The sequence below is a fragment of the Ylistrum balloti genome, unplaced genomic scaffold (genome assembly GCF_031769215.1).
Source record: "Ylistrum balloti isolate Yb309-2 unplaced genomic scaffold, AGI_CSIRO_Ybal_v1 Utg369648, whole genome shotgun sequence".
NCBI lineage: Eukaryota > Metazoa > Mollusca > Bivalvia > Pectinida > Pectinidae > Ylistrum > Ylistrum balloti.
The window spans coordinates 107,660-133,551 of NW_026781905.1; the positions used below are offsets into that span (position 1 = coordinate 107,660).

The 25,892-nt window shown below is 39.3% G+C and overlaps 1 protein-coding gene across 1 annotated transcript in view; it reads left to right on the forward strand.

Moving 5' to 3' along the window:
- Positions 1-23,574, forward strand: part of LOC132556038 (adenylate cyclase type 3-like) — a 49,997-nt gene extending 26,423 nt beyond the window's left edge. The window contains exons 9-19 of the mRNA XM_060220432.1: positions 2,035-2,190; positions 4,813-4,885; positions 5,605-5,706; positions 5,970-6,217; positions 7,644-7,719; positions 10,119-10,274; positions 13,998-14,144; positions 14,885-14,992; positions 17,109-17,229; positions 20,488-20,609; positions 23,416-23,574. Of these exons, the coding sequence (XP_060076415.1) occupies positions 2,035-2,190; positions 4,813-4,885; positions 5,605-5,706; positions 5,970-6,217; positions 7,644-7,719; positions 10,119-10,274; positions 13,998-14,144; positions 14,885-14,992; positions 17,109-17,229; positions 20,488-20,609; positions 23,416-23,574 (1,468 nt within the window). The remainder of the gene's footprint in view (positions 1-2,034; positions 2,191-4,812; positions 4,886-5,604; positions 5,707-5,969; positions 6,218-7,643; positions 7,720-10,118; positions 10,275-13,997; positions 14,145-14,884; positions 14,993-17,108; positions 17,230-20,487; positions 20,610-23,415) is intronic.
- Positions 23,575-25,892: the final 2,318 nt, after the last annotated feature.

Sequence of the window (25,892 nt, forward strand, 5' to 3'; positions counted from 1 at the left end):
ATTGCGATGTAGGTTAGGGAGACATGGAACACTCACATGCCTTCATGAACCGATACATACTGGTTAGAAAGGTGGTCGTATTTATACTGGCCATGTTAATTAACTGATAAAGCACTATTACACATTAACTAACAGGTAAACATGGATTGTAATATACATGAGTTATTGACATGGTCTTAAACACAAAAATGGCAATAGATTCAGTTGTTTACAACAAGATAAGGTTACACTGACCATCATACAAACTGCTTAGATAGGCCCCAGGTAATGACTTATATAATCAGGGAACGAACTAATACATGAACATGTGTAGTAGATCAGTAACGACAGAATGCCTCTGACCATTGGTCAATACTTAATTGTTCCTAGTAGACGTCAGTAATAAATTAACAAATTTGATATAATTTGATGAAACATCTGACTTATGTCAAGCACAATTTTGAATGATTTAATCTTACCTATTAACTTTTAATAGTCAATTTGTTTACTGCCTCAGACAGCCTCAGTGTAAATACTACACGTATCCGAATAACCGATATGGTTGTGGATAATATAAGGGACACAGGATACATCACGCAATAAAATTCACAAGTAAATTGTATGATAAGGTTGTTTCATCAATGATGTCACCCGAATACCTGGACAAAAAACATACAGAAAGCAATGGGATTTAATATAGATTTCCAAATTTCTTTGGATAATTAAACCCAATCAATTATTTTGAGTATTGTCAATTTAAGTATGATGTTTAATTTGAAAGTAGTAATAGCTTCCTAACTAGAACTCATTATTAAGTATTATGAACAACGATAACAGTCAAAGTACGAACTGTACAGTTAAAATTCATTTGACTAATTCCACATACGTATTTATATACAGAATTTTGAATGCAGTTCAATAACGTTATACCATCGATATTTAATATGTATCAAGTCGGTCGCATTCTGGACTTTAAAATTCAGACACTTAGCGTCAATGACGTGTTCTAGAGGGAGAACACATGTTTGATGCGTTGTCTTTACTGTATCTTGACTTATATCTATTTAAAAGGAAGGGACTCACTTGTGCGACTTTTGTACAATCTAGGAGATTGGTGAAATTGACACGGTACAGAATATAGCCAGGTACTTCACGTGGTCATAGAATTACCCGATAAATGAAAATCACGAAATTTATTGAATTACCAACGAAACAGCTGTATGATGTAGCATCAATGACAAGTCCAAGAAGGACGAAACAGCTGTATGATGTAGCATCACTGACAAGTCCAAGAAGAACGAAACAGCTGTATGATGTAACATCAATGACAAGTCCTAGAAGAACGAAACAGCTGTATGATGTAACATCAATGACAAGTCCAAGAAGAACGAAACAGCTGTATGATGTAACATCAATGACAAGTCCTAGAAGAACGAAACAGCTGTATGATGTAACATCAATGACAAGTCCTAGAAGAACGAAACAGCTGTATGATGTAGCATCAATGACAAGTTTGCTGTCCAGTATCTAGCCCTGAAATTGTATTTAAAATGTCTCTTTTCAAGTGTACCCTGAGTGTTTTGCTATATACAATTAAATGTCAAGAAAGTGCGAAGATAGTTGTTCGTTTCCGAGATATTATGATTTTTCTGAAATGCACACCTTTGGCTCAACAGGATCGCCTCGATATGGGTAGCCCACATCTGTGACGTCACGTGTTCAACGGTTCAACAGTCCTATAGAAATAATATAAGGAAAACAGCGGTGCAATCAATGTTTTGATTGGACAAAAAACAAGGCCTGTAAAAATGTTCAAACTTTGAAACGTTAACACAACCCTGTGTTGTCTGTCGGGGGGATTCTTCCATCGCCTCACCACCAGAGGCCACTTGTCTCGCTCTATTGCTGATGGACTTAGCTGTTGAGTAGAATTATTTCCTTCTTCAACGATTATCATTCTGCGAAAGCAGAGGTGGTTTGGGGGATTTATTTAACGGTCTACGTTATATTTAGAACTTGTTATACATTTCATACATTTTCTCTTTGATTTGACAGTGGCGAGATGAACGTGTACCCTGTCTCTCTTGGATTCAGAAACATCATCACGGAAAAGCAATACCTGTATCGCCGCCAGTTCCTCGGTCTTCAGCCTTATCCCTTTGTGTTTGTGTTAATGGTCGTCTTTACGAACAACTTTACCAGTTTCTTCAAGTAAATACAATCTTTTAATGATTTATAGAATTAAACGAATTGTATAAAATAAACAGGAGTAATTAGCATATGTCCATGCTAGATTAGAATTTGATTCTAGGACTCGTCAGTGATACTCAGGACCTAATTGATCGAAGCCAAGATGAAATTTTATCAAAGTAAATGTTAAAACTAAAAGGGTTGTGACCTAACCCCAAAATTTTCCATATATATATTTAAAGTTAAGAGTAATATTAGCAATACCATATTCAGCTAATGAATAATTATTGTAAATGAGATACATGTGGCTATTGATTGGCTGACTAGTGCATCCTTTTAAATTGTGCATTAAAATTAAACGTTTGGAATTTATTGAATTATGGGATTACTGCACCTCTCCATCTAGATGTTGGTTTTTCTTTCGATCACTTGATTTTCCGCAGTCGCCTCCTAGGATACAAAAATTAGGTATTTGGCATCACTGATGAGTTCCAGAAGGACGAAACAGTTGTATGATGTAGCATCACTGATGAGTTCTAGAAGGACGAAACAGTTGTAAGATGTAGCATCACTGATGAGTCCTAGAAGGACGAACCAGTTGTATGATGCAGCATCATTGACGAGTTCTAGAAAGACGGAACGGCTGTATGATGCAGCATCATTGACGAGTTCTAGAAAGACGGAACGGCTGTATGATGCAGCGTCATTGACGAATTCTAGAAAGACGGAACGGCTGTATGATGCAGCGTCATTGACGAGTTCTAGAAAGACGGAACGGCTGTATGATGCAGCATCATTGACGAGTTCTAGAAAGACGGAACGGCTGTATGATGCAGCATCATTGACGAGTTCTAGAAAGACGGAACGGCTGTATGATGCAGCATCATTGACGAGTTCTAGAAAGACGAAATATTTGTATAATGCAGTTTAATGCATTACTTTTACCTGTTGTATCTTACTCTAAAATTGTATTAAAACGTGGTTTTTACTTGTTTCTTTGGTATTATCATCGGATATGTTGCTTTCTTGTGTTACTGGTCATTTGTGGCCATAGCTGGCACACTTTTTGACCATATCTAGCAACAAGATATGCTTTAATAACCGAACTGTTGTCTAATGTAAATACGATTCCGATGAGGTACCTAAAGACTCATTGATGTGACCAGCTGATATCATAATAAGTGGAGCAGTTACTTTTGTGTCCACATTTAACAAAAGCAACATTTCCCTACTTGTTTAAACATATTATTGCCGTTAAGCAAAAGGACTGGGCACAAGTTACAATAGCATTATTAACGTCCTTTCCTTTAGAAGAAAAACAATTACATACATACATTACAAGATGGCTCAAAATAATTATATACATCTTATTTTTAATTTAGAGAGAGACAGAGAGAGAGAGAGAGAAAGAGAGAGGGAGGGAGACAGAGAGACGGAGAGAGAGGGAGAGAGGGAGGGAGGGAGACAAAGACAGATAGAGAGAGAGAGGGGGGAGAGACAGAGAGAGAGAGTGAGAGAGAGACAGAGGGAGACAGAGACAAAGACAGATAGAGAGACAGAGAGAGAGAGACAGAGAGAGAGTGAGACAGAGACAGAGGGAGAGGGAGAGAGAGGGGGAGAGAGAGACAGAGGGAGAGAGAGAGGGAAAGAGAGAGAGACAGAGAGAGAGACAGAGACAGATATATATATATATAGAGAGAGAGAGACAGAGAGAGAGAGACAGAGAGAGAGAGAGAGAGAGAGAGAGAGATTTACTCAAATTTCATGGCTAAATAAATACATTCTTACAAAGTACATCTTAAATATATATGACACTATGTTTTACATTTAACTGCACCAACCGAATCATGCTATCACACAACACAAGCATTCTCGCAAGCCATGGAAATTCGGACACATTTCCCTAACTCCGCCGTCCATTGTCTAATATAGACCTCCATACTATTCTAGGGGTAGACAATTTACAAGTTATCTCTCACAGTATCCTAGGAGTCAACAGGTAAAGGCAGGATACGTCTACAAACTCCCTCGGCACGCACTGAGGGGTCAAAAGTTGATACACACGCCATCGCAATTATCCTGGGGGTCGAAAGGCAGGGGGGTATAGGTCAACTTTCTACAATGGTAGATAATGGCAGAGGCAAGGTTGATTGACGCTGTTGTTTATGTTGTTTCCTGGTTATATTCTATATGTAAATCCTATTTGATGTCTGACTTGATAACATCTTCCAAAATTCGTTGAACGTCCTCATATCGAAGTATGATTTATTTGCCTGATATTTCTTGAGCTGCCAACAATGTTGAAAAGTTCAAGCAATTTAACTTTCTATTCAGACTATGGTTTTCATGATCGGGATTTCTGAGATGAAAATAGAGGCGTGTCCTTATTCGGAATGACATTGATAAATCATAACGGTCTTTCATCTGTAATAGGGATCTGTAAAACCCACTAAAGATAGCCCCATATGTTCAAGTGTTGAAATGAATACCCATTTACGATATGAACGAAAGCAGAGCTTATTCGTTTACATTTAGGCATGATATGACGACTCAGGTTGTCATTTGTTCAAGGAACAATGCAATGATCCTGTATTTTACCATAGCATGAAGCCTTAACATCGTCCTTGAAATTACAAATTCCAGGTCCTGGAATGTCATGGTGTCTTCGTGCCTTGGGTCAGTTATAATGCTGTTGAACGTTCTCACTATGACTGAGGTAAGATATTTTCAGCACTACCATGTTTTATATCATGATTTATTTGGGATCAATTGAGATCCGATTGACCTACATATGATCCATACGGAGACAGTGGAAAGAACAATCCTGCTGTACCTCACTGCATTTCATAAGAGGCGACTAATTCACTGGCAACTCTCTCAGGTCGTGGGAAGTTTCTTTAATGAGTTTCGTTACGGAAGCATAGGAATGCCCAAGAACAAGGTCTGTTGTCCACTACATGATCGTAGGAGGCGTTTGGCCTTTACTGAATCGAGTGTTCTCTTATGCGTCTCTTACTAAGGGGAGATAATACACCAAATCAGATCTACTGTTCCTATTGCTGCTCTTTGTATCTTGACCTTTCGCTGTCTTTCCTATCTGCCTATCTGCTCTTTCTTCGTTGTTCGTTTTCCACTCTAGGCGTTCCTTAGACACCCGACGTTTGACCTTGGCTGTCGGTGTCCCTCTTGTCACCTGACCTTCAACCTTTACTGTTGCAAATACGTTATACCTGTAAAATACAGAGGGCGGAAAGTCTCTCAGAATGCGATTATCATTTTAAGGCTATGAACGGGGTCAAACACTTTCCGATTGATGTTTCTTGTTGGGGACGACTACGGCAATCTTTATCTCATTATCCTTTGTCCATTATGTTTATAGAAGGTTTCGAACCTTGTCCCACTAGTGTTGTGATTATCTTGACTTTATCTTTATAGGGTATTGACGGTCTCTCCGAAAAGACCCTGATTGTCCATTTTGCCGAAAACGTCCTTATCTTCATTTCGGCTATTTTCTCGCTTTTTGCCTGGCTAGACACGGTGAGTATATGAACTGTGGATTTCATTGTTTGTACAATCTCATGATATACATGTGATTACATATGGTGATATACAATCACGAGGTTTGGCCCTCCTGAACGAAACATGTTTCTTTGTTACAATGTCCATGCAGATGAAGTGTCACTGCATCCTATCTTATAAATCAGAATGCCATTCTTTAGATATTCCAGAACACCAGTCTTTATATGTCACAGTGTACAATATGTCCTTGACAATTTGACCTTCGTTTAATTATATTCCAGGATGTATGGACATCTGACAACGAAACTTCTTCCATTTTCAATGCTACCGGAAATGCTACACCGGATGTGGAATCACCGATGACATTCGTCTTGTGTGATTATGTGTACCTGCGCTTACTGTTGCTGATGATTGGCGTCAACGAGACAGTGAAATTACGACACAGTTTGAAGTGCCTCATCGTCGTATTATTTGCTTTTGTTTCCCTTATGCATCTTGTACATTTACATCCAAACGGCAAGTACACAAAGTAAGCAGTTATGACGTCATTGTTTATTTTATCATTAGCGGGATTGAAAAATCACAAATCACATAAAAATAAAAGAAATAGATATCGACATGCTTACAGAATACAAGTTCAACCAAAACTCAAAATATAACCAAAATCAAAATTTACACTGAGATTCCTGAAAAAATACAAGGAAAATAAAACTTGATGTTCCTGAACGGTACGCATCTGTTGTTTCATCGACTGCACCCACCATGTAAATCTTGGTAAATCCAAGTATGTAATGTCACGTTCCCAGTCGGGAATAAGTAAGCCACAACCGAACCAGGCAAACAGCATTACGGCCGAGGTGGCCAAGATTTAAGAAGTGAAGTTTCTAAGTTTCGTTCAATTCCAACACGGGTTTATTCTGACCTCTCCTCGTATATATCCCATTATGAAACGATAGACGTAAACTTGACTTCCCATGTCATGACTTACGTTGAGTTAAAAGAGTTGAGATATATCCAATTAAATATCACAATATTAAAAGAAATGTAACCAAAACAAGTAATATCTGAGAATTTTGCTGCGAAAAAGGTTTCTCATGTCCTTTCTCATAGCCCCTCCCACTTCCTGTTGTCGATTTCAGTCTAGGATGAAGGACTATTAAAAGACTAAAATAAAGTTTGTTTATGTGAATAACCTGTCCAAAATCGTTATTTCTGTAGGCATTTGTTTTAAATGAATCGATCACGGTTTTCTATAATTTAAACTTATAAAAGCTTCATTGTCCCTGGATTGCAGAGGTTGAGTGGCCATATTTCTGGACAAGCATTGCAAAAACTGAAAAAACCCGGAAAATGCGATAAGTGTACACCAACACAGTCTCTCCGCCTATCGATTCGATTTCACCAGTTTTTAATTTGATCTTGATTTGTTTCCATGGACGTGTTCTAAATCCTTTACCTCAATATGAAAGATAGTCGCTCTGTTTTCACTAGCATCGGATTCATTTCATTGACAAGGATTTTTGAATCCTGAAAGTCATCCAATCACAACACTTGTGATATCACTATTACTTCCAAATGATATTGATAGCTCCTTGTTGTAGGATAGGATACGGAAATCAGTTAATTATGTTCATTGTGTGTGAAACATTTAAAATGAAACGTTACAAGAACTTCCAGAATAAGGAATGTAGTGTTAATTTTTCGCCTATTCTTTCTAAGGACGATTGCACCAAGTGTGACTTGAAATATAGTAAAGTTAGACGCTTTATTTATAAACTAATAAAGATGAACACATATCAATGGAATATCGATAACTGAATAAATAAAGTTTTTATAAACTGTTGATAAAACTATGTACATAACAGACATACTTGAAGAACAACATGGCTGACTTGTGATTCAGATGACACGGTCATGACAACTGAAATGATATGATTATCAACATTTATCCACAGTACAGCAGAGGATATGATCTCACCTGCCGGAACCGTGCTCAGTTTTTTGGTAATTATTGTTCTGATGAATAGAAAGGTAAGAAACACTGATTATAATATATACGCTTTTAAAAAAAACAATCACTGTTTTATTGTTTGTATTTATAAGTCACAGGTTTGGTAAACTTGGCAGTCGGCCAAGTATTGGTACTGATGACATGCCACAGTAACAAAACTTGTTAAATCATTGATAATTAACAGGATTCTGACCGTCGGGCTGCCTATTAATTGTATCTTCAACATCCAGCTTATCATATACAGTAAGCAGTTACAGTTCTTCGTGTCACCAACCAACCACCTGTTAATCTATCAGTAACAGATTCTGAACGTCGGGCTGTCTATTAATTGTTTATTCCACATCCAGCTTATCATAAACAGCTGCGGATATCTTACCTATAAGAACAAAGTTAATATGTTGTAAATGAGAATGAGTCCAATGTCGCTGATATCGTAAATTAGACACATATTACCTAATTTAGAGAATCCTGGACAGCAATAGTGTCAATTCTTACAGGGAAATTTACCTGTATAACTTACCTGTTTCTACATAGCAACAAATTTTACATGTATATTTAATGTTCTGTTTTTAAAATGAACTTGATAATATTTTGAATAGTATATCTATCAACATATAATTTCTGTCAGAAGTTTCAAAATTGACACTGTGACAATATAAATCATTTCCTATATCACGTGGTATCACAATAAGGACACGTGATAATCTACATTATCCGGCATGCCAGTATGATTTCTGGTTGCCTGTTCTAAATACAAAGTCCTTTCGTTTTCATTTAATTCATCAAAGTTGGGGTTTTTCTTCAAAATTACAACTATTTTTACATATTCTATAGCAATCTGATATGAAGAATAAAAAAACACTACTCCATTTTTGTAAAACATTATCATGTTATATCTGCTAAACAATAAATTTTATCCATGTGGCCTAAATATTCTCGAAATTGAAAAATCCGTATACATCAGACCAAATTCATTTAAATTCTTTTGTATGAAGTTAAGTGTGGGAGTACTCTATTTTAACGATTTAGCAATAATTACCCATTTACAACAATAGGTCATCTATTTTTAGACTGCAATATTCTTCACCAATAATCTAACCTACACAATTGTCACGTGCTTTTTTCTTTGTTCAAATTACATCGTAATTTCTTAATTTCGGGGGTGGGGGGGGGGGGAGTGTGTGTGTGTGTGGGGGGGGGGGGTTGGAATCGGTTTATAGTCTTTCGTTGTGTTATAGGGGGCTAAATCATCCAATATAATAACTTGTTCAATGATATACAATTCCGTGCTATATTGTCAAATTCAATTATTTTTCTATTGGATTTTTTTATAAATCTATTAACTTAAATAACAATAATGTTTTTAAGATCGTCACTCATCAAATATGGAGAAATGTATGAAACACCAGTAAAAATCCAGGTGAAAAAAAGGCAGTTTATATCAAAAAGGTATCTTATGTAGTGTCTCCCTTCACAAAGATAAACACGTGCTTCCTCAGTCGAGAGATGAGGCAGAGGTAGATTTGTATTATATCTTACCAAGCAGAGGTGAAAGGTCAGTTGCCATTTGACCTCCCCCGCAGAGGTGACAGACACCTATCTTCATCATTTGATAATAGACAGGTATGTCACCTTGGTGTTGAACTGTTGACAGTTACAGTACAACACAATCATCAAAGACAGTTTCAGCACAGAAATAATATTACGTATTACCACACATAGAGACAATGAATAACAAAAAAAAAAAATAAATAAAACGGTGTTTAATGATTGACAGTTGTCGTTCACAAGTCGGAAGAAATACTGTGACACAGAATTGTTTGGTATCTACCGTAGATTAGAATTATTCAGCCACGAAATCGTACCTAATAATTAACAACTTGTCTTTTGTGTTTTACCGTAAAGAAGAAATATTGAAACACAAAAAAAAAAAAAAATTGATCATTGACAATACAGTAGAAATACTGCGCACAACAAAAATAGAAACATCTATAAATCGAACTCCGATATTCGAATTCTTGATATATCGAATTTCTTGATATATCGAATCTACTGCCGGTCCTGAATTTTATTCCAATATATTACTTCTAATTTGCCCCTTTTATGAATAGAAGTTTAATAAATCGAACTTGTCGATATATCGATTTTTTTGTGGACAATAACTGTATATTGTTGTAAACAGCTATCATACGGAAGAAAACCAGTAGTCATGTTAACAAATAGTTTACAGAAAATATACAGCGCTATAAAGATAATGACTTTTATTGTAACGCAGAAATACACGGGCACAATTTAGTACATGGGTGTTGAGACTTATCGTGAAAAAGAAAAAAAAACGGATCATAAAATGGGGTTTATCTATACAGTAGAAAACATTTGAAACCAAACAATGTTTGTCTGTTGTCTTTTTGTACTTTAGGTTGAAACTGTGAAGCGAAAGATGTTTCTTCAAAGAACGAAAGCCATAGGTAATCATGAATTGCTGAGGAAGCTGAGAAGGAAGAACAAGGACCTGCTTTACAATTTGATTTTCCCCGACATAGCACGGGATCTACTCTCCAAACCAGATCTAACGGTAGGGTCTTTTCATCTTCCCCGACACAGCCCGGGATCTACTCTCCAAACCAGATCTAACGGTAGGGTCTTTTCATCTTCCCCGACATAGCCCGGTATCTACTCTCCAAACCAGATCTAACGGTAGGGTCTTTTCATCTTCCCCGACATAGCCCGGGATCTACTCTCCAAACCAGATCTAACGGTAGGGTCTTTTCATCTTCCCCGACACAGCCCGGGATCTACTCTCCAAACCAGATCTAACGGTAGGGTCTTTTCATCTTCCCCGACACAGCCCGGGATCTACTCTCCAAACCAGATCTAACGGTAGGGTCTTTTCATCTTCCCCGACATAGCCCGGGATCTACTCTCCAAACCAGATCTAACGGTAGGGTCTTTTCATCTTCCCCGACAAAGCCCGGGATCTACTCTCCAAACCAGATCTAACGGTCCAAACCAGGGTCTTTTCATTTTCCCCGACATAGCCCGGGATCTACTCTCCAAACCAGATCTAACAGATCTACTCTCCAAACCAGATCTAACGGTAGGGTCTTTTCATCTTCCCCGACATAGCCCGGGATCTACTCTCCAAACCAGATCTAACGGTAGGGTTTTTTCATCTTCCCCGACATAGCACGGGATTTACTCTCCAAACCAGATCTAACGGTAGGGTCTTTTCATCTTCCCCGACATAGCCCGGGGTCTACTCTCCAAACCAGATCTAACGGTAGGGTCTTTTCATCTTCCCCGACATAGCCTGGGATCTACTCTCCAAACCAGATCTAACGGTAGGGTCTTTTCATCTTCCCCGACACAGCCCGGGATCTACTCTCCAAACCAGATCTAACGGTAGGGTCTTTTCATCTTCCCCGACATAGCCCGGGATCTACTCTCCAAACCAGATCTAACGGTAGGGTCTTTTCATCTTCCCCGACACAGCCCGGGATCTACTCTCCAAACCAGATATAACGGTAGGGTCTTTTCATCTTCCCCGACACAGCCCGGGATATACTCTCCAAACCAGATCTAACGGTAGGGTCTTTTCATCTTCCCCGACACAGCCCGGGATCTACTCTCCAAACCAGATATAACGGTAGGGTTTTTTCATCTTCCCCGACATAGCACGGGATTTACTCTCCAAACCAGATATAACGGTAGTGTCTTTTCATCTTCCCCGACACAGCCCGGGATCTACTCTCCAAACCACATCTAACGGTAGGGTCTTTTCATCTTCCCCGACATAGCCCGGGATCTACTCTCCAAACCAGATCTAACGGTAGGGTTTTTTCATCTTCCCCGACATAGCACGGGATTTACTCTCCAAACCAGATCTAACGGTAGGGTCTTTTCATCTTCCCCGACATAGCCCGGGATCTACTCTCCAAACCAGATCTAACGGTAGGGTCTTTTCATCTTCCCCGACATAGCCCGGGATCTACTCTCCAAACCAGATCTAACGGTAGGGTCTTTTCATCTTCCCCGACACAGCCCGGGATCTACTCTCCAAACCAGATCTAACGGTAGGGTCTTTTCTCTCCAAACCAGATCTAACGGTAGGGTCTTTTCATTTTCCCCGACATAGCCCGGGATCTACTCTCCAAACCACATCTAACGGTAGGGTCTTTTCATCTTCCCCGACATAGCCCGGGATCTACTCTCCAAACCAGATCTAACGGTAGGGTCTTTTCATCTTCCCCGACATAGCCCGGGATCTACTCTCCAAACCAGATCTAACGGTAGGGTCTTTTCATCTTCCCCGACACAGCCCGGGATCTACTCTCCAAACCAGATATAACGGTAGGGTCTTTTCATCTTCCCCGACACAGCCCGGGATCTACTCTCCAAACCAGATCTAACGGTAGGGTCTTTTCATCTTCCCCGACACAGCCCGGGATCTACTCTCCAAACCAGATATAACGGTAGTGTCTTTTCATCTTCCCCGACACAGCCCGGGATCTACTCTCCAAACCACATCTAACGGTAGGGTCTTTTCATCTTCCCCGACATAGCCCGGGATATACTCTCCAAACCAGATCTAACGGTAGGGTCTTTTCATCTTCCCCGACATAGCCCGGGATTTACTCTCCAAACCAGAACTAACGGTAGGGTCTTTTCATCTTCCCCGACATAGCCCGGGATCTACTCTCCAAACCAGATCTAACGGTAGGGTCTTTTCATCTTCCCCGACATAGCCCGGGATCTACTCTCCAAACCACATCTAACGGTAGGGTCTTTTCATCTTCCCCGACATAGCCCGGGATATACTCTCCAAACCAGATCTAACGGTAGGGTCTTTTCATCTTCCCCGACATAGCCCGGGATCTACTCTCCAAACCAGAACTAACGGTAGGGTCTTTTCATCTTCCCCGACATAGCACGGGATCTACTCTCCAAACCAGATCTAACGGTAGGGTCTTTTCATCTTCCCCGACATAGCCCGGAGTCTACTCTCCAAACCAGATATAACGGTAGGGTCTTTTCATCTTCCCCGACATAGCCCGGGATCTACTCTCCAAACCAGATCTAACGGTAGGGTCTTTTCATTTACATACTTTAATAATAATCAGCAATGATTTTGGAGAACATGATGATTCAGGCGGGAGCACAGGGGCCTGTATCAATGTTTGTGGGGAATGAGGGGTTGTATGGTATACTATCACAGGGGCCTGTAACAATGTTTGTGGGGGATGAGGGTTTGGTCTGTTATACTATCACAGGGGCCTGTAACAATGTTTGGGGGGAAGAGGATTGGTATGTTATTCTCTCACAGGGGCCTGTAACAATGTTTCTAGGGGATGAGGGGTTGTATGGTATACTATCAAAGGGGTCTGTAACAATGTCTAGGGGATGAGGGTCTGTATGGTATACTATCACAGGGGTCTGTAACAATGTCTAGGGGATGAGGGGTTGTATGTTATACTATCACAGGGGTCTATTACAATGTTTCTAGGGGATGAGGGTCTGCATGGTATACTATCACAGGGGCCTGTATCAATGTTTGTGGGGGATGAGGGTCTGTATGGTATACTATCACAGGGGCCTGTAACAATGTTTCTAGGGGATGAGGGTCTGTATGTTATACTATCACAGGGGCCTGTAACAATGTTTGTGGGGGATGAGGGTTTGTATGTTATACTATCACAGGGGCCTGTAACAATGTTTCTAGGGGATGAGAGGTTGTATGTAATACTATCACAGGGGCCTGTATCAATGTTTCTAGGGGATGAGGGTTTGTATGTAATACTATCACAGGGCCTATTACAATGTTTCTAGGGGATGAGGGTTGGTCTGTTATACTATCACAGGGGCCTGTATCAATGATTGTGGGGGATGAGGGTCTGTATGTTATACTATCACAGGGGCCTGTATCAATGTTTCTAGGAGATGAGGGGTTGTATGTTATACTTTGACTTCTAAAAGGGAGCGACGAAATATCAGAGAAAAATGCACTACCCTTAAAAAAGTCTCCGGTATTCGGCTAAATACTGTTCATTTTTACATCTATGGTGAAGATCGGAGGTGGTTCATACTCGTGGAGGTCTGTGTTACTCAGAAAGCTGAGAAACTGGACCACCATGTGCTGTTGGGGCTATGTCCACGAGTACGACAGTTGTTTCCGTCATGCGACGGGCCTCCTGCATGTTAATCAGTGATGATAACCACTGGTCACTACATGGAGATCCCGTCTCAAAGTGACCCCTGGCGATACACCTCGCAAACAAACAATTCTGTTTTAATTTTGCAGCACGCTCTGAGCCAAAGCTACGATGAAGTCGGGGTTATGTTTGCCGCTTGCCCCCATTTTGATGAATTCTACACAGAAAATTGTAACTATGAAGACGGCATGGGATGTGTACGCTTCCTCAACGAAATAATTTCGGATTATGACGAGGTAGGAGTATAAGGTCCTCGCATGTTTTCATTGTTTCTGTTTCTGTTCCCTTCAATAGCGCTAATTATCCTTGATTAAGTCCTAAATTTTTTTTCTGAATTCTCTACAAAAACAATGGTTTAATTTAATAACTTAGCGTCATTTCAAGAGAGAGAGGAAACATTGCAATAAGTCAATGACAAGTTTTGTATTTAATCTCATTATTCCATGGTATGCTCTTAATCAAATATGGTGTTTTCTAAGACTTCTAAGTTATAAGAGTTCTAAGACTAGAAAGGGATCCCGATAGCCGAACATGATAGGTTGTCAGGCGATGGACCTCCCGTATGTTGTTCAATGAGGTAGCCACCAACAACTACAACGAAACTCAAAATGACCCTGGCTGTTGACGGGGTGATAAAATTATACGACATTATGTAGTTCTGTTTAACACCCTAAGAAATTTTAAGATTTAGAGCCTGGTCAGTTGAGATCGAATCTAATACTTTTGTGTGTGTTTGTCTTCATTTTGGTAAATGTATTATCTCATTGTCAATTATGTTTACTTTCATTATCAAACTGGTGACCTGCAAACTGAAGTTATGGTTTCCATTATGTGCGCCCTTTATTCCACTGCAATTCCTTAGTGTTGACAGCTGTGGACAGTTTGGGAGTTATGTGATCTATGACCTACTGACCACTTGTATGGTCACTGCAGACCTATTGACCACATATGCTGACAGTTGTATATTGTTGTTTAGTTGATACAGGAACCGGAGTTTAAAAATCTGTGCAAGATCAAAACGATTGGTGCTACATACATGGTTGCGAGTGGCCTCCAGAAACATTTCGACTGTACCAACACGGAGGTAGGTACATATAGAGGTTAGTGGCCTCCGGAAACATTTTGGCTGTACCTACACGGAGGTAGGTACATATAGAGGTTAGTGGCCTCCGGAAACATTTTGGCTGTACCTACACGGAGGTAGGTACATATAGAGGTTAGTGGCCTCCGGAAACATTTTGGCTGTACCTACACGGAGGTAGGTACATATAGAGGTTAGTGGCCTCCGGAAACATTTCGACTGTACCAACACGGAGGTAGGTACATATAGAGGTTAGTGGCCTCCGGAAATATTTTGGCTGTACCTACACGGAGGTAGGTACATATAGAGGTTAGTGGCCTCCGGAAACATTTTGGCTGTACCTACACGGAGGTAGGTACATATAGAGGTTAGTGGCCTCCGGAAACATTTTGGCTGTACCTACACGGAGGTAGGTACATATAGAGGTTAGTGGCCTCCGGAAACATTTTGGCTGTACCTACACGGAGGTAGGTACATATAGAGGTTAGTGGCCTCCGGAAACATTTTGGCTGTACCTACACGGAGGTAGGTACATACAGAGGTTAGTGGCCTCCGGAAACTTTTGACTGTATCTACACGGAGGTAGGTACATATAGAGGTTAGTGGCCTCCGGAAACGTTTTGACTGTACCTACACGGAGGTAGATAAAGATAGGGTTAGTGGCCCCCAGAAACATTTTGGCTGTACCTACACTGAGGTAGGTAAATGTAGAGGTTAGTGGTCTCCAGAAAGATTTCGTCTGTACCTACACGGAGGTAGGTAAATGTAGAGGTTAGGGATCTTCAGAAACATTTCGTATGTACCTACACGAAGGTAGGTAAATGTAGAGGTTAGGGGCATCCAGAAAGATTTTGGCTGTACCTACACGGAGGTAGGTAAATGTAGAGGTTAGGGGCCTCCAGAAATATTTCAGCTGTACCTACACGGAGGTAGGTAAATGTAGAGGTTAGGGGCCTCCAGAAATATTTCGGCTGTACCGCTCCTATGAGAAACGTAGCCGAGCACTATATGCAAATACTCTTTGGGTTTTCTATGATGTTAAATGATATATGATGTACAATGATATGGTATGATATATGCAATATAATATGATAGTATGTGATATATGGGCAAGAATTCTCTAATGAAATTTTAGTGTCAAAGTAGTTTATCCAATAAAAAACAAACAAAATCATGCACGAATGGAGAATAAACATTGTTTAAATATTAAAGTTGGTTTATTTTTATCGTCATATGAAAAAACAAATTCATCTAATGGATTAAATAACAAGGAAGCAGCACAAGTTGTACGCCGCCAGTGGATAAATTATAGGCAAAAAGTGTGACATTTCTGCAGTAGTGAAACTCCGAGTCGTATTTATTAAATGCCTGAAGAATTGTGGTGCTGTAAAAGTTGTTAATCAACTGCAAAATGATCGGTCTATCGATAAAAACGCTTGTTTTGTACAGGATTTGATTAATGCTGCAAAAAATAGGATTGAAAATAGACCAATGTTCGGTAAATATATCAGGTAATAAGATATAATTAATTTTCGTGTCCAAACTACCCTAAAATACCCCCTCTATTTGGAACAGTTGTATTTCTGTAACAGATCGCGTAACGATAATGTTTTTTGAGATATTTCGACCCGCTCCCAGTAACGTTAACACGTGACTATGCAGTTTTCCAAAATAGCGTCTATCGGTGTAGAGGAACTCGAGGAGACCATTAATCTGGTAATTTTGATCACGTAATGAAGTGTTACGAACACATTCGGAGTAAAATATGTTGTGTGATTTTTTCGTCGTATTTTTGGTATTTGAAACAGTTTTGACCTCACGATAGCGATTTTTTGGTGGGAACGATTTCCGTACGTATCCTTGACCCGAAAAGAAATAGTTGTACGTTTTTGGTGTCAATGTTACATGCGACTACTTAAACGATATTACATCAGCAATGTCACACTTAGTGCTACATTAGCTAATTCTTGCCCATATGTGATAGCATATTTGATACGATTAACCAATAGCAGAAGTTTAACAGGTCAATAACGAGATACAATTGTAGCTTGAAATACATATATTTCTTAATAAAAAAATATTCTTAACGTTGTTGAAATGTATAGGGTTTTTTTATCAGGAAAATGATAGAAGCAGACGTAGAGAACATCTTGCTTTACTCGTACGATTTGCGTTGAAAATGATGGATGTTGTGGAGAGCATATCACAGGAATCATTCACAAACTTCAAACTTAGAATCGGTAAGTGTTTGTACAGGAAGGTATGTATGTAGGTGTTTGTACAGGAAGGTATAGAGGTAGGTGTTTGTACAGGAAGGTATATATGTAGGTGTTTGTACAGGAAGGTATGTATGTAGGTGTTTGTACAGGAAGGTATGTATGTAGGTGTTTGTACAGGAAGGTATATATGTAGGTGTTTGTACAGGAAGGTATGTATGTAGGTGTTTGTACAGGAAGGTATGTATGTAGGTGTTTGTACAGGAAGGTATGTATGTAGGTGTTTGTACAGGAAGGTATGTATGTAGGTGTTTGTACAGGAAGGTATATATGTAGGTGTTTGTACAGGAAGGTATGTATGTAGGTGTTTGTACAGGAAGGTATATATGTAGGTGTTTGTACAGGAAGGTATATATGTAGGTGTTTGTACAGGAAGGTCTGTATGTAGGTGTTTGTACAGGAAGGTATATATGTAGGTGTTTGTACAGGAAGGTATGTATGTAGGTGTTTGTACAGGAAGGTATATATATAGGTGTTTGTACAGGAAGGTATATATGTAGGTGTTTGTACAGGAAGGTATGTATGTAGGTGTTTGTACAGGAAGGTATGTATGTAGGTGTTTGTACAGGAAGGTATGTATGTAGGTGTTTGTACAGGAAGGTATGTATGTAGGTGTTTGTACAGGAAGGTAGGTGTTTGTACAGGAAGGTATATATGTAGGTGTTTGTACAGGAAGGTATGTATGTAGGTGTTTGTACAGGAAGGTATAGAGGTAGGTGTTTGTACAGGAAGGTATATATGTAGGTGTTTGTACAGGAAGGTATGTATGTAGGTGTTTGTACAGGAAGGTATATATGTAGGTGTTTGTACAGGAAGGTATATATGTAGGTGTTTGTACAGGAAGGTATATATGTAGGTGTTTGTACAGGAAGGTGTTCCTATTTAGATGTGATCCTACGGGAAGCATCTATCTATCTAGACATATTTATTCCTATTTAGATGTGATCCTACAGGAACCACCTATCTATATAGACATATTCATTCCTATTTAGATGTGATCCTACGGGAACCATCTATCTATATAGACATATTCATTCCTATTTAGATGTGATCCTACAGGAACCATCTATCTATGTAGACATATTCATTCCTATTTAGATGTGATCCTACGGGAACCATCTATCTATATAGACATATTCATTCCTATTTAGATGTGATCCTACAGGAAATGTTTCCAGTTATACGTGTTTACGTCATTAAGATACAAACACGCACAAAGAAATGTAATGGGGATAAAATACACATTGTAATGTCGGTCATTTCCTCTATACTGACAGATAATAACATCATTACGAGGAAAGGTTTACGACAGCGGATCGGGTGATCTGAACCCTACCATATCTGTCAGCACATCAGGATGTTCATATTTAATCCGAATTTATGTGATTATTTCAGTAATGTGGTTGTATACCAGGTATTTTAACCCAATTAAACATATCAAGTATTATAAATATTTTTTCCACAATTTGTATCTGTTACCCCTCTATGTTGTACTATATGTTATACAAAAGACCAGCAACAACCGTTCTCAAGTACAAATGTTGAGTATTAACACAAGTTACAACAATGATAACATGTATGGCCTGAGTATCGAGCTTAACAAGTTACTCCTTCCACGGCCACACCAGGACTGACTCTATTTGCTGTCATCTTACAGTTTATCCTAAAGTAATTATAATCTAATTCTGATAGGGAAAGTGTCTTCTACTGATCTACAATTAAACCGTGACCAGTTAATGTCTCACTGGTGGAGAGCATGTCCAGCCAATGTTTCACGGCATGATTCTGACACTAAGGTGACCGCAATTAAACTATCTGTCTGATAAGCCAGACGGTCACATTAAGATTTAACACAAATTATGTTCTACACTTGATGGTTAAGAAAACATGTATTATCTTGACTTTTTTAAGTCATCAGTAATCTGATAGTTTTCATTATCAATTTGATTCCGTAACAGCAAATCTGCGTCTCCTCTTTCACTTTTATTTTTGTTTTTATTGATTTCCTAACTTACTTTCTTGAATAAAAGTTGTTAACACATCCGGAGAACTATAAATACGGACCATTTCCTGCCATGTCATTGAAGTCATTGACAGCATCGCAGAATAGCATCCTCGGGTGAAGATCCGAGGATTGTGGTTCGATCACAGTCCCTGATCTGCATTTCTCAAGAAGTTAAGATCATTAAAAGTCTGCGAAATGAACAAAAGAAAGAAAAAAAATTAGTTAAAAAGAATAAAAGAAAAGTCCGGGTGTTTGCTAGAATAAGAATTGTGGTCGACGAAGAATCGAAACCTGAGGTTCGAAAAACCTCAGAGAAGGCCATAAGCCCATAAAAAGAATAAAAAATAATTTCGATCAACCATGTGACCATCACTTGGTATAATTGCCCCCAATAAGGAAATTAACAGTAAACCCACATGACGAATCGTCCCGGGTATGTAGGAATACCCCCGGCATACTTACATACATCATCGCTCTTCAGGCTGCATTTCTCCCCCAAATGTCACGAGATTCCACGCACATGATCACAAGTTTCCTCCCCTTGCGTGCTTCCATCCGAGCCAACAAGCGTGATTAATATATGTTGGACAAACTTACTTCGAAATTATTGTTGAATAAATAAAGATTATTTATTTAAGCATCCATTCTCTCACGAAGTTCGACTTCCAACTTTGTATGGTCAAAAATTTGGTCATTGTTCACATTAATAGAAATCAACAGAAATCTACACGTTTCATTTCTAAACTGATCGGTATGAAACTCCATATATAATCACAAACAACACTTCTTATCCTAGTTTGGCCTTCATTCTTGTGCAGTCAAGTTACAAAGTCATTGTTACTATAAATAGAGACTAACAAAATGTTCACGTCATAGCTCTAAAGGTTGTACGAATTAAAGTTTTGACCTTCAGTGGTTAAAAAATTAGGTCATTTTTACTATAAATAGAAATTTGGATGTCACCGCTAACAAAGTTCCCTGATATCGTTTACATTTAATGATGATGGAAGAGTAAAGTTGGGACAGAAGTTCAGCTGTGGTTTAGATGGTCAGTATATTATTCATCCTGACAAGATGTTTTATCTGGCCGAAACAACAGGGTGAGGACGAGTAGAGTATTCTGTAATCTAACAAATTCCGATAGCATGATATCACATTTCTTATAACGGAAAGAATAAAAATAAAGTGACTTTTAGATAATTCTTTATCTGTTACAGGGATAAACCATGGCCCGTTGACTGCTGGAGTGATAGCTCACAAACCACACTACGATATTTTCGGTAATACCGTCAATGTAGCCAGTCGTATGGAAAGTACAGGGGTCATAGACAAAATACAGGTAGGACATTGTATAACAGGTCATACAGGTATGACATTGTATAACAGGTACTAAAGTACAACATTGTATAACAGGTCATACAGGTACGACATTGTATAACAGGTCATACAGGTACGACATTGTATAACAGGTCATACAGGTACGACATTGTATAACAGGTAATACAGGTACAACATTGTATAGCATATCATACAGGTAGGACATTGTATAACAGGTCATACAGGTAGGACATTGTATAACAGGTCATTCAGGTAGGACATTGTATAACAGGTCATACAGGTACAACATTGTATAACAGGACATACAGGTAGGGCATTGTATAACAGGTCATTCAGGTAGGACATTGTATAACAGGACATACAGGTAGGACATTGTATAACAGGACATACAGGTACGACATTGTATAACAGGTAATACAGGTAGGACATTGTATAACAGGTCATACAGGTAGGACATTGTATAACAGGTCATACAGTTACAACATTGTAAAACGGGTCATACAGGTAGGACATTGTATAACAGGTCATACAGGTACGACATTGTATAACAGGTCATACAGGTAGGACATTGTATAACAGGTCATACAGGTACAACATTGTATAACAGGTCATACAGGTACAACATTGTATAACAGGTACTAAAGTACAACATTGTATAACAGGTCATACAGGTATGACATTGTATAACAGGACATACAGGTACAACATTGTATAACAGGATATACAGGTACAACATTGTATAACAGGTACTAAAGTACAACATTGTATAACAGGTCATACAGGTATGACATTATATAACAGATAATACAGGTAGGCTATGGTACACGGATAATACAGGTGGTACACGGATAATACAGGTGGTACACGGATAATACAGGTAGGTTATGGTACACGGATAATACAGGAAGGCTATGGTACATGAATAATACAGGTGGTACACGGATAATACAGGTAGGTTATGGTACACGGATAATACAGGAAGGCTATGGTACATGAATAATACAGGTGGTACACGGATAATACAGGTAGATTGTGGTACACGGATAATACAGGTAGGCTATGGTACACTGATAATACAGGTAGACTATGGTACACGGATAATACAGGTGGTACACGGATAATACAGGTAGGTTATGGTACACGGATAATACAGGTAGGCTATGGTACACGGATAATACAGGTAGGTTGTGGTACACGGATGATACAGGTAGGTTGTGGTACACGGATAATACAGGTGGTACACGGATAATACAGGTGGTACACGGATGATACAGGTAGGTTGTGGTACACGGATAATACAGGTAGGTTGTGGTACACGGATAATACAGGTGGTACACGGATAATAGAGGTAGGCTATGGTACACGGATAATACAAGTAGGTTGTGGTACACGGATAATACATGTGGTACACGGATAATACAGGTGGTACACGGATAATACAGGTAGGCTATGGTACACGGATAATACAGGTAGGTTTGGTACACGGATAATACAGGTAGGTTTTGGTACACGGATAATACAGGTAGGCTATGATACACGGATAATAGAGGTAGGTTGTGGTACACGGATAATACAGGTAGGCTATGGTACACGGATAATACAGGTAGGTTGTGGCACACGGATAATACAGGTAGGCTATGATACACGGATAATAGAGGTAGGTTGTGGTACACGGATAATACAGGTAGGTTGTGGTACACGGATAATACAGGTAGGCTATGATACACGGATAATAGAGGTAGGTTGTGGTACACGGATAATACAGGTAGGTTGTGGTACACCGATAATACAGGTAGGCTATGGTTCACGGATAATACAGGTAGGTTATGGTACATGGATAATACAGGTAGGTTATGGTACATGGATAATACAGGTAGGCTGTGGTACACGGATAATACAGGTGGTACACGGGTAATACAGATAGGTTGTGGTACACGGATAAAACAGGTAGGCTATGGTACACGGATAATACAGGTAGGTTATGGTACACGGATAATACAGGTAGGTTGTGGTACACGGATAATACAGATAGGTTATGATACACGGATAATAGAGGTAGGTTGTGGTACACGGATAATACAGGTAGGTTGTGGTACACGGATAATACAGGTAGGCTATGATACACGGATAATAGAGGAAGGTTGTGGTACACGGATAATACAGGTAGGTTGTGGTACACGGATAATACAGGTAGGCTATGATACACGGATAATAGAGGTAGGTTGTGGTACACGGATAATACAGGTAGTTTGTGGTACACGGATAATACAGGTAGGCTATGGTACACGGATAATACAGGTAGGCTATGGTACACGGATAATACAGGTAGGTTATGGTACATGGATAATACAGGTAGGCTATGATACAGGATAATAGAGGTAGGTTGTGGTACACGGATAATACAGGTAGGTTGTGGTACACGGATAATACATGTGGTACACGGATAATACAGGTAGGTTGTGGTACACGGATAATACAAGTAGGTTGTGGTACACGGATAATACATTAATATGTCTTGTAAAGTATTTATATAAAAACTGCGAATAAGAAGCAATCAAATAAATTTCAAGTATTTAAAGTACGGGTACTTAATTATTAGATTGATACTTTTGTAAGTTTGATGTACAAATTGTTTACAGATTATAGAGACAATAAACACATACATTAGAGAGATTGTAAAGTGACGTAGATAATAGGTAACCTGGCACATCAAAGAGATATGACGTTAAAATGTATTTAAGGAAGTATATAGGAGTTGGTCAAATGAAGTACGCAATTCAAGGTCATCTATGACGCTGTCTTTTCAGGTGCTGAAGAATACAGCACAGGTTTTACAGAAATATGGCTATAGTTTTAAGTCACGAGGTCCAATAGATGTGAAGGGGAAAGGCAGCCTTGTGACGTATTTATTGTCAAGGTCAGACAGCCATGTTTCTTCCACACGAGAGGATCATCATGGAAGTTAGTCCTGTGTAGCATTCTTACTTATTTACAATGTACATGTGTTGTATTGGTTTGTGGGGTCAGTACTGTAAGCCGGCAACACATCTCACAGAAGGCAATACAAATATGGAATCCAATTAGTGCAATACTGCATATTACATAGGAAGTATTTATAACGCAAGACTGTAAATCTCAACGACCGTGCAGTCACAAATAGCACCGGAAGCCGGCAACACATCTCACAGAAGGCGATACAAATATGGAATGTAATTAGTGCAATACTGCATATTACATAGGGAGTGTAAATCTCAACGACCGTGCAGTCACAAATAGCACCGGAAGCCGGCAACACATCTCACAGAAGGCGATACAAATATGGAATGTAATTAGTGCAATACTGCATATTACATAGGGAGTGTAAATCTCAACGACCGTGCAGTCACAAATAGCACCGGAAGCCGGCAACACATCTCACAGAAAGTAATACAATCACATGAGCATTAAGGGGAAACTTCCTTCGTAAACATCATTTAATAGAAACAGACCATCACGGAGAGAATTACAAATACTTTCGACAACAATTTTCTGTGCAGATGGATTTTTAAAAAAAATATTTATTGCCTTTTTCCTTTTAATTGAAATAAATGTGACGTTGCTATCGTTACCGCTACCAGGCAGAAGAGATAGTGACCAGACTGTTACTGAATCCATTGTATTTCATCCTTACGTACAGGTGATGACAAATTGAAGAGGTTGAAAAGGTGGACGATCCGTTTTATTAGCTTCAATACAGATAACTGCCGTATAGGGAACAGATATCGTTATTTGGCAAATCTAGGGTGTCATCTCTGTGTCACATCTGGGATGTCATCTCTGTGTCACATCTAGGATGTCATCTCTGTGTCATATCTGGGATGTCATCTCTGGGATGTCATTTCTGTGTCACATATCTGATGTCATCGCTGTATCACATCTAGGATGTCATCTTTGTGTCACATCTGTAATGTCATCCCTGTGTCACATCTGTAATGTCATCTCTGTGTCATATCTGTAATGTCATCTCTGTGTCACATCTGTAATGTCATCTCTGTGTCACATGTGTAATGTCATCTCTATGTCATATCTGAGATGTCATCTCTGTGTCACATCTGTAATGTCATCTCTGTCATATCTGGGATGTCATCTCTGTGTCACATCTGCAATGTCATCTCTGTGTCACATCTGGGATGCCATCTCTGTGTCATATCTGGGATGTCATCTCTGTGACACATCTGTAATGTCATGTCTGTGTCACATCTGTAATGTCATCTCTGTGATGTCATCCCTGTGTCACATATCTGATGTCATCGCTGTATCAAATCTAGGATGTCATCTGTGTGTCACATCTGTAATGTCATCTCTGTGTCACATCTGTAATGTCATCTCTGTGTCACATCTGTAATGTCATCTCTGTGTCACATCTGTAATGTCATCTCTGTGTCATATCTGAGATGTCATCTCTGTGTCACATCTGTAATGTCATCTCTGTGTCACATCTGTAATGTCATCTCTGTGTCATATCTGGGATGTCATTTGTGTCACATCTGGGATGTCATCTCTGTAATGTCATCTGTGTCACATCTGTAATGTCATATCTAATGTCATCCCTGTGTCACATATCTGATGTCATCACTGTATCACATCTAGGATGTCATCTTTGTGTCACATCTGTAATGTCATCTCTGTGTCACATCTGTAATGTCATCTCTGTGTCACATCTGTAATGTCATCTCTGTGTCACATCATCTCTGTGTCACATCTGTGTAATGTCATCTCTGTGTCTGTGTCACATCTGTAGATGTCATCTCTGTGTCACATCTGTAATGTCATCTCTGTCACATATGGGATGTCATCTATGTGTCATATCTAGGATGTCATCTCTGTTACATCTGTAATGTCATCTTTGTGTCACATCTGTAATGTCATCTTTGTCGCATCTGGGATGTCATCTCGCATCTGTAATGTCATCTCTGTCACATATGGGATGTCATCTATGTGTCATATCTGTTACATCTGTAATGTCATCTTTGTGTCACATCTGTAATGTCATCTCTGTGATGTCATCTCTGTTCTGTCACATCTGTAATGTCATCTCTGTGTCACATCTGGGATGTCATCTGTCATATCTGTAATGTCATCTCTGTTCTGTGTCACATCTGTCATCTCTGTCATCTGGGATGTCATCTCTGTGTCACATCTGTAATGTCATCTCTGTGTCACATCTGTAATGTCATCTCTGTGTCACATCTGTAATGTCATCTCTGTGTCACATCTGTAATGGCATCTCTGTGTCATATCAATG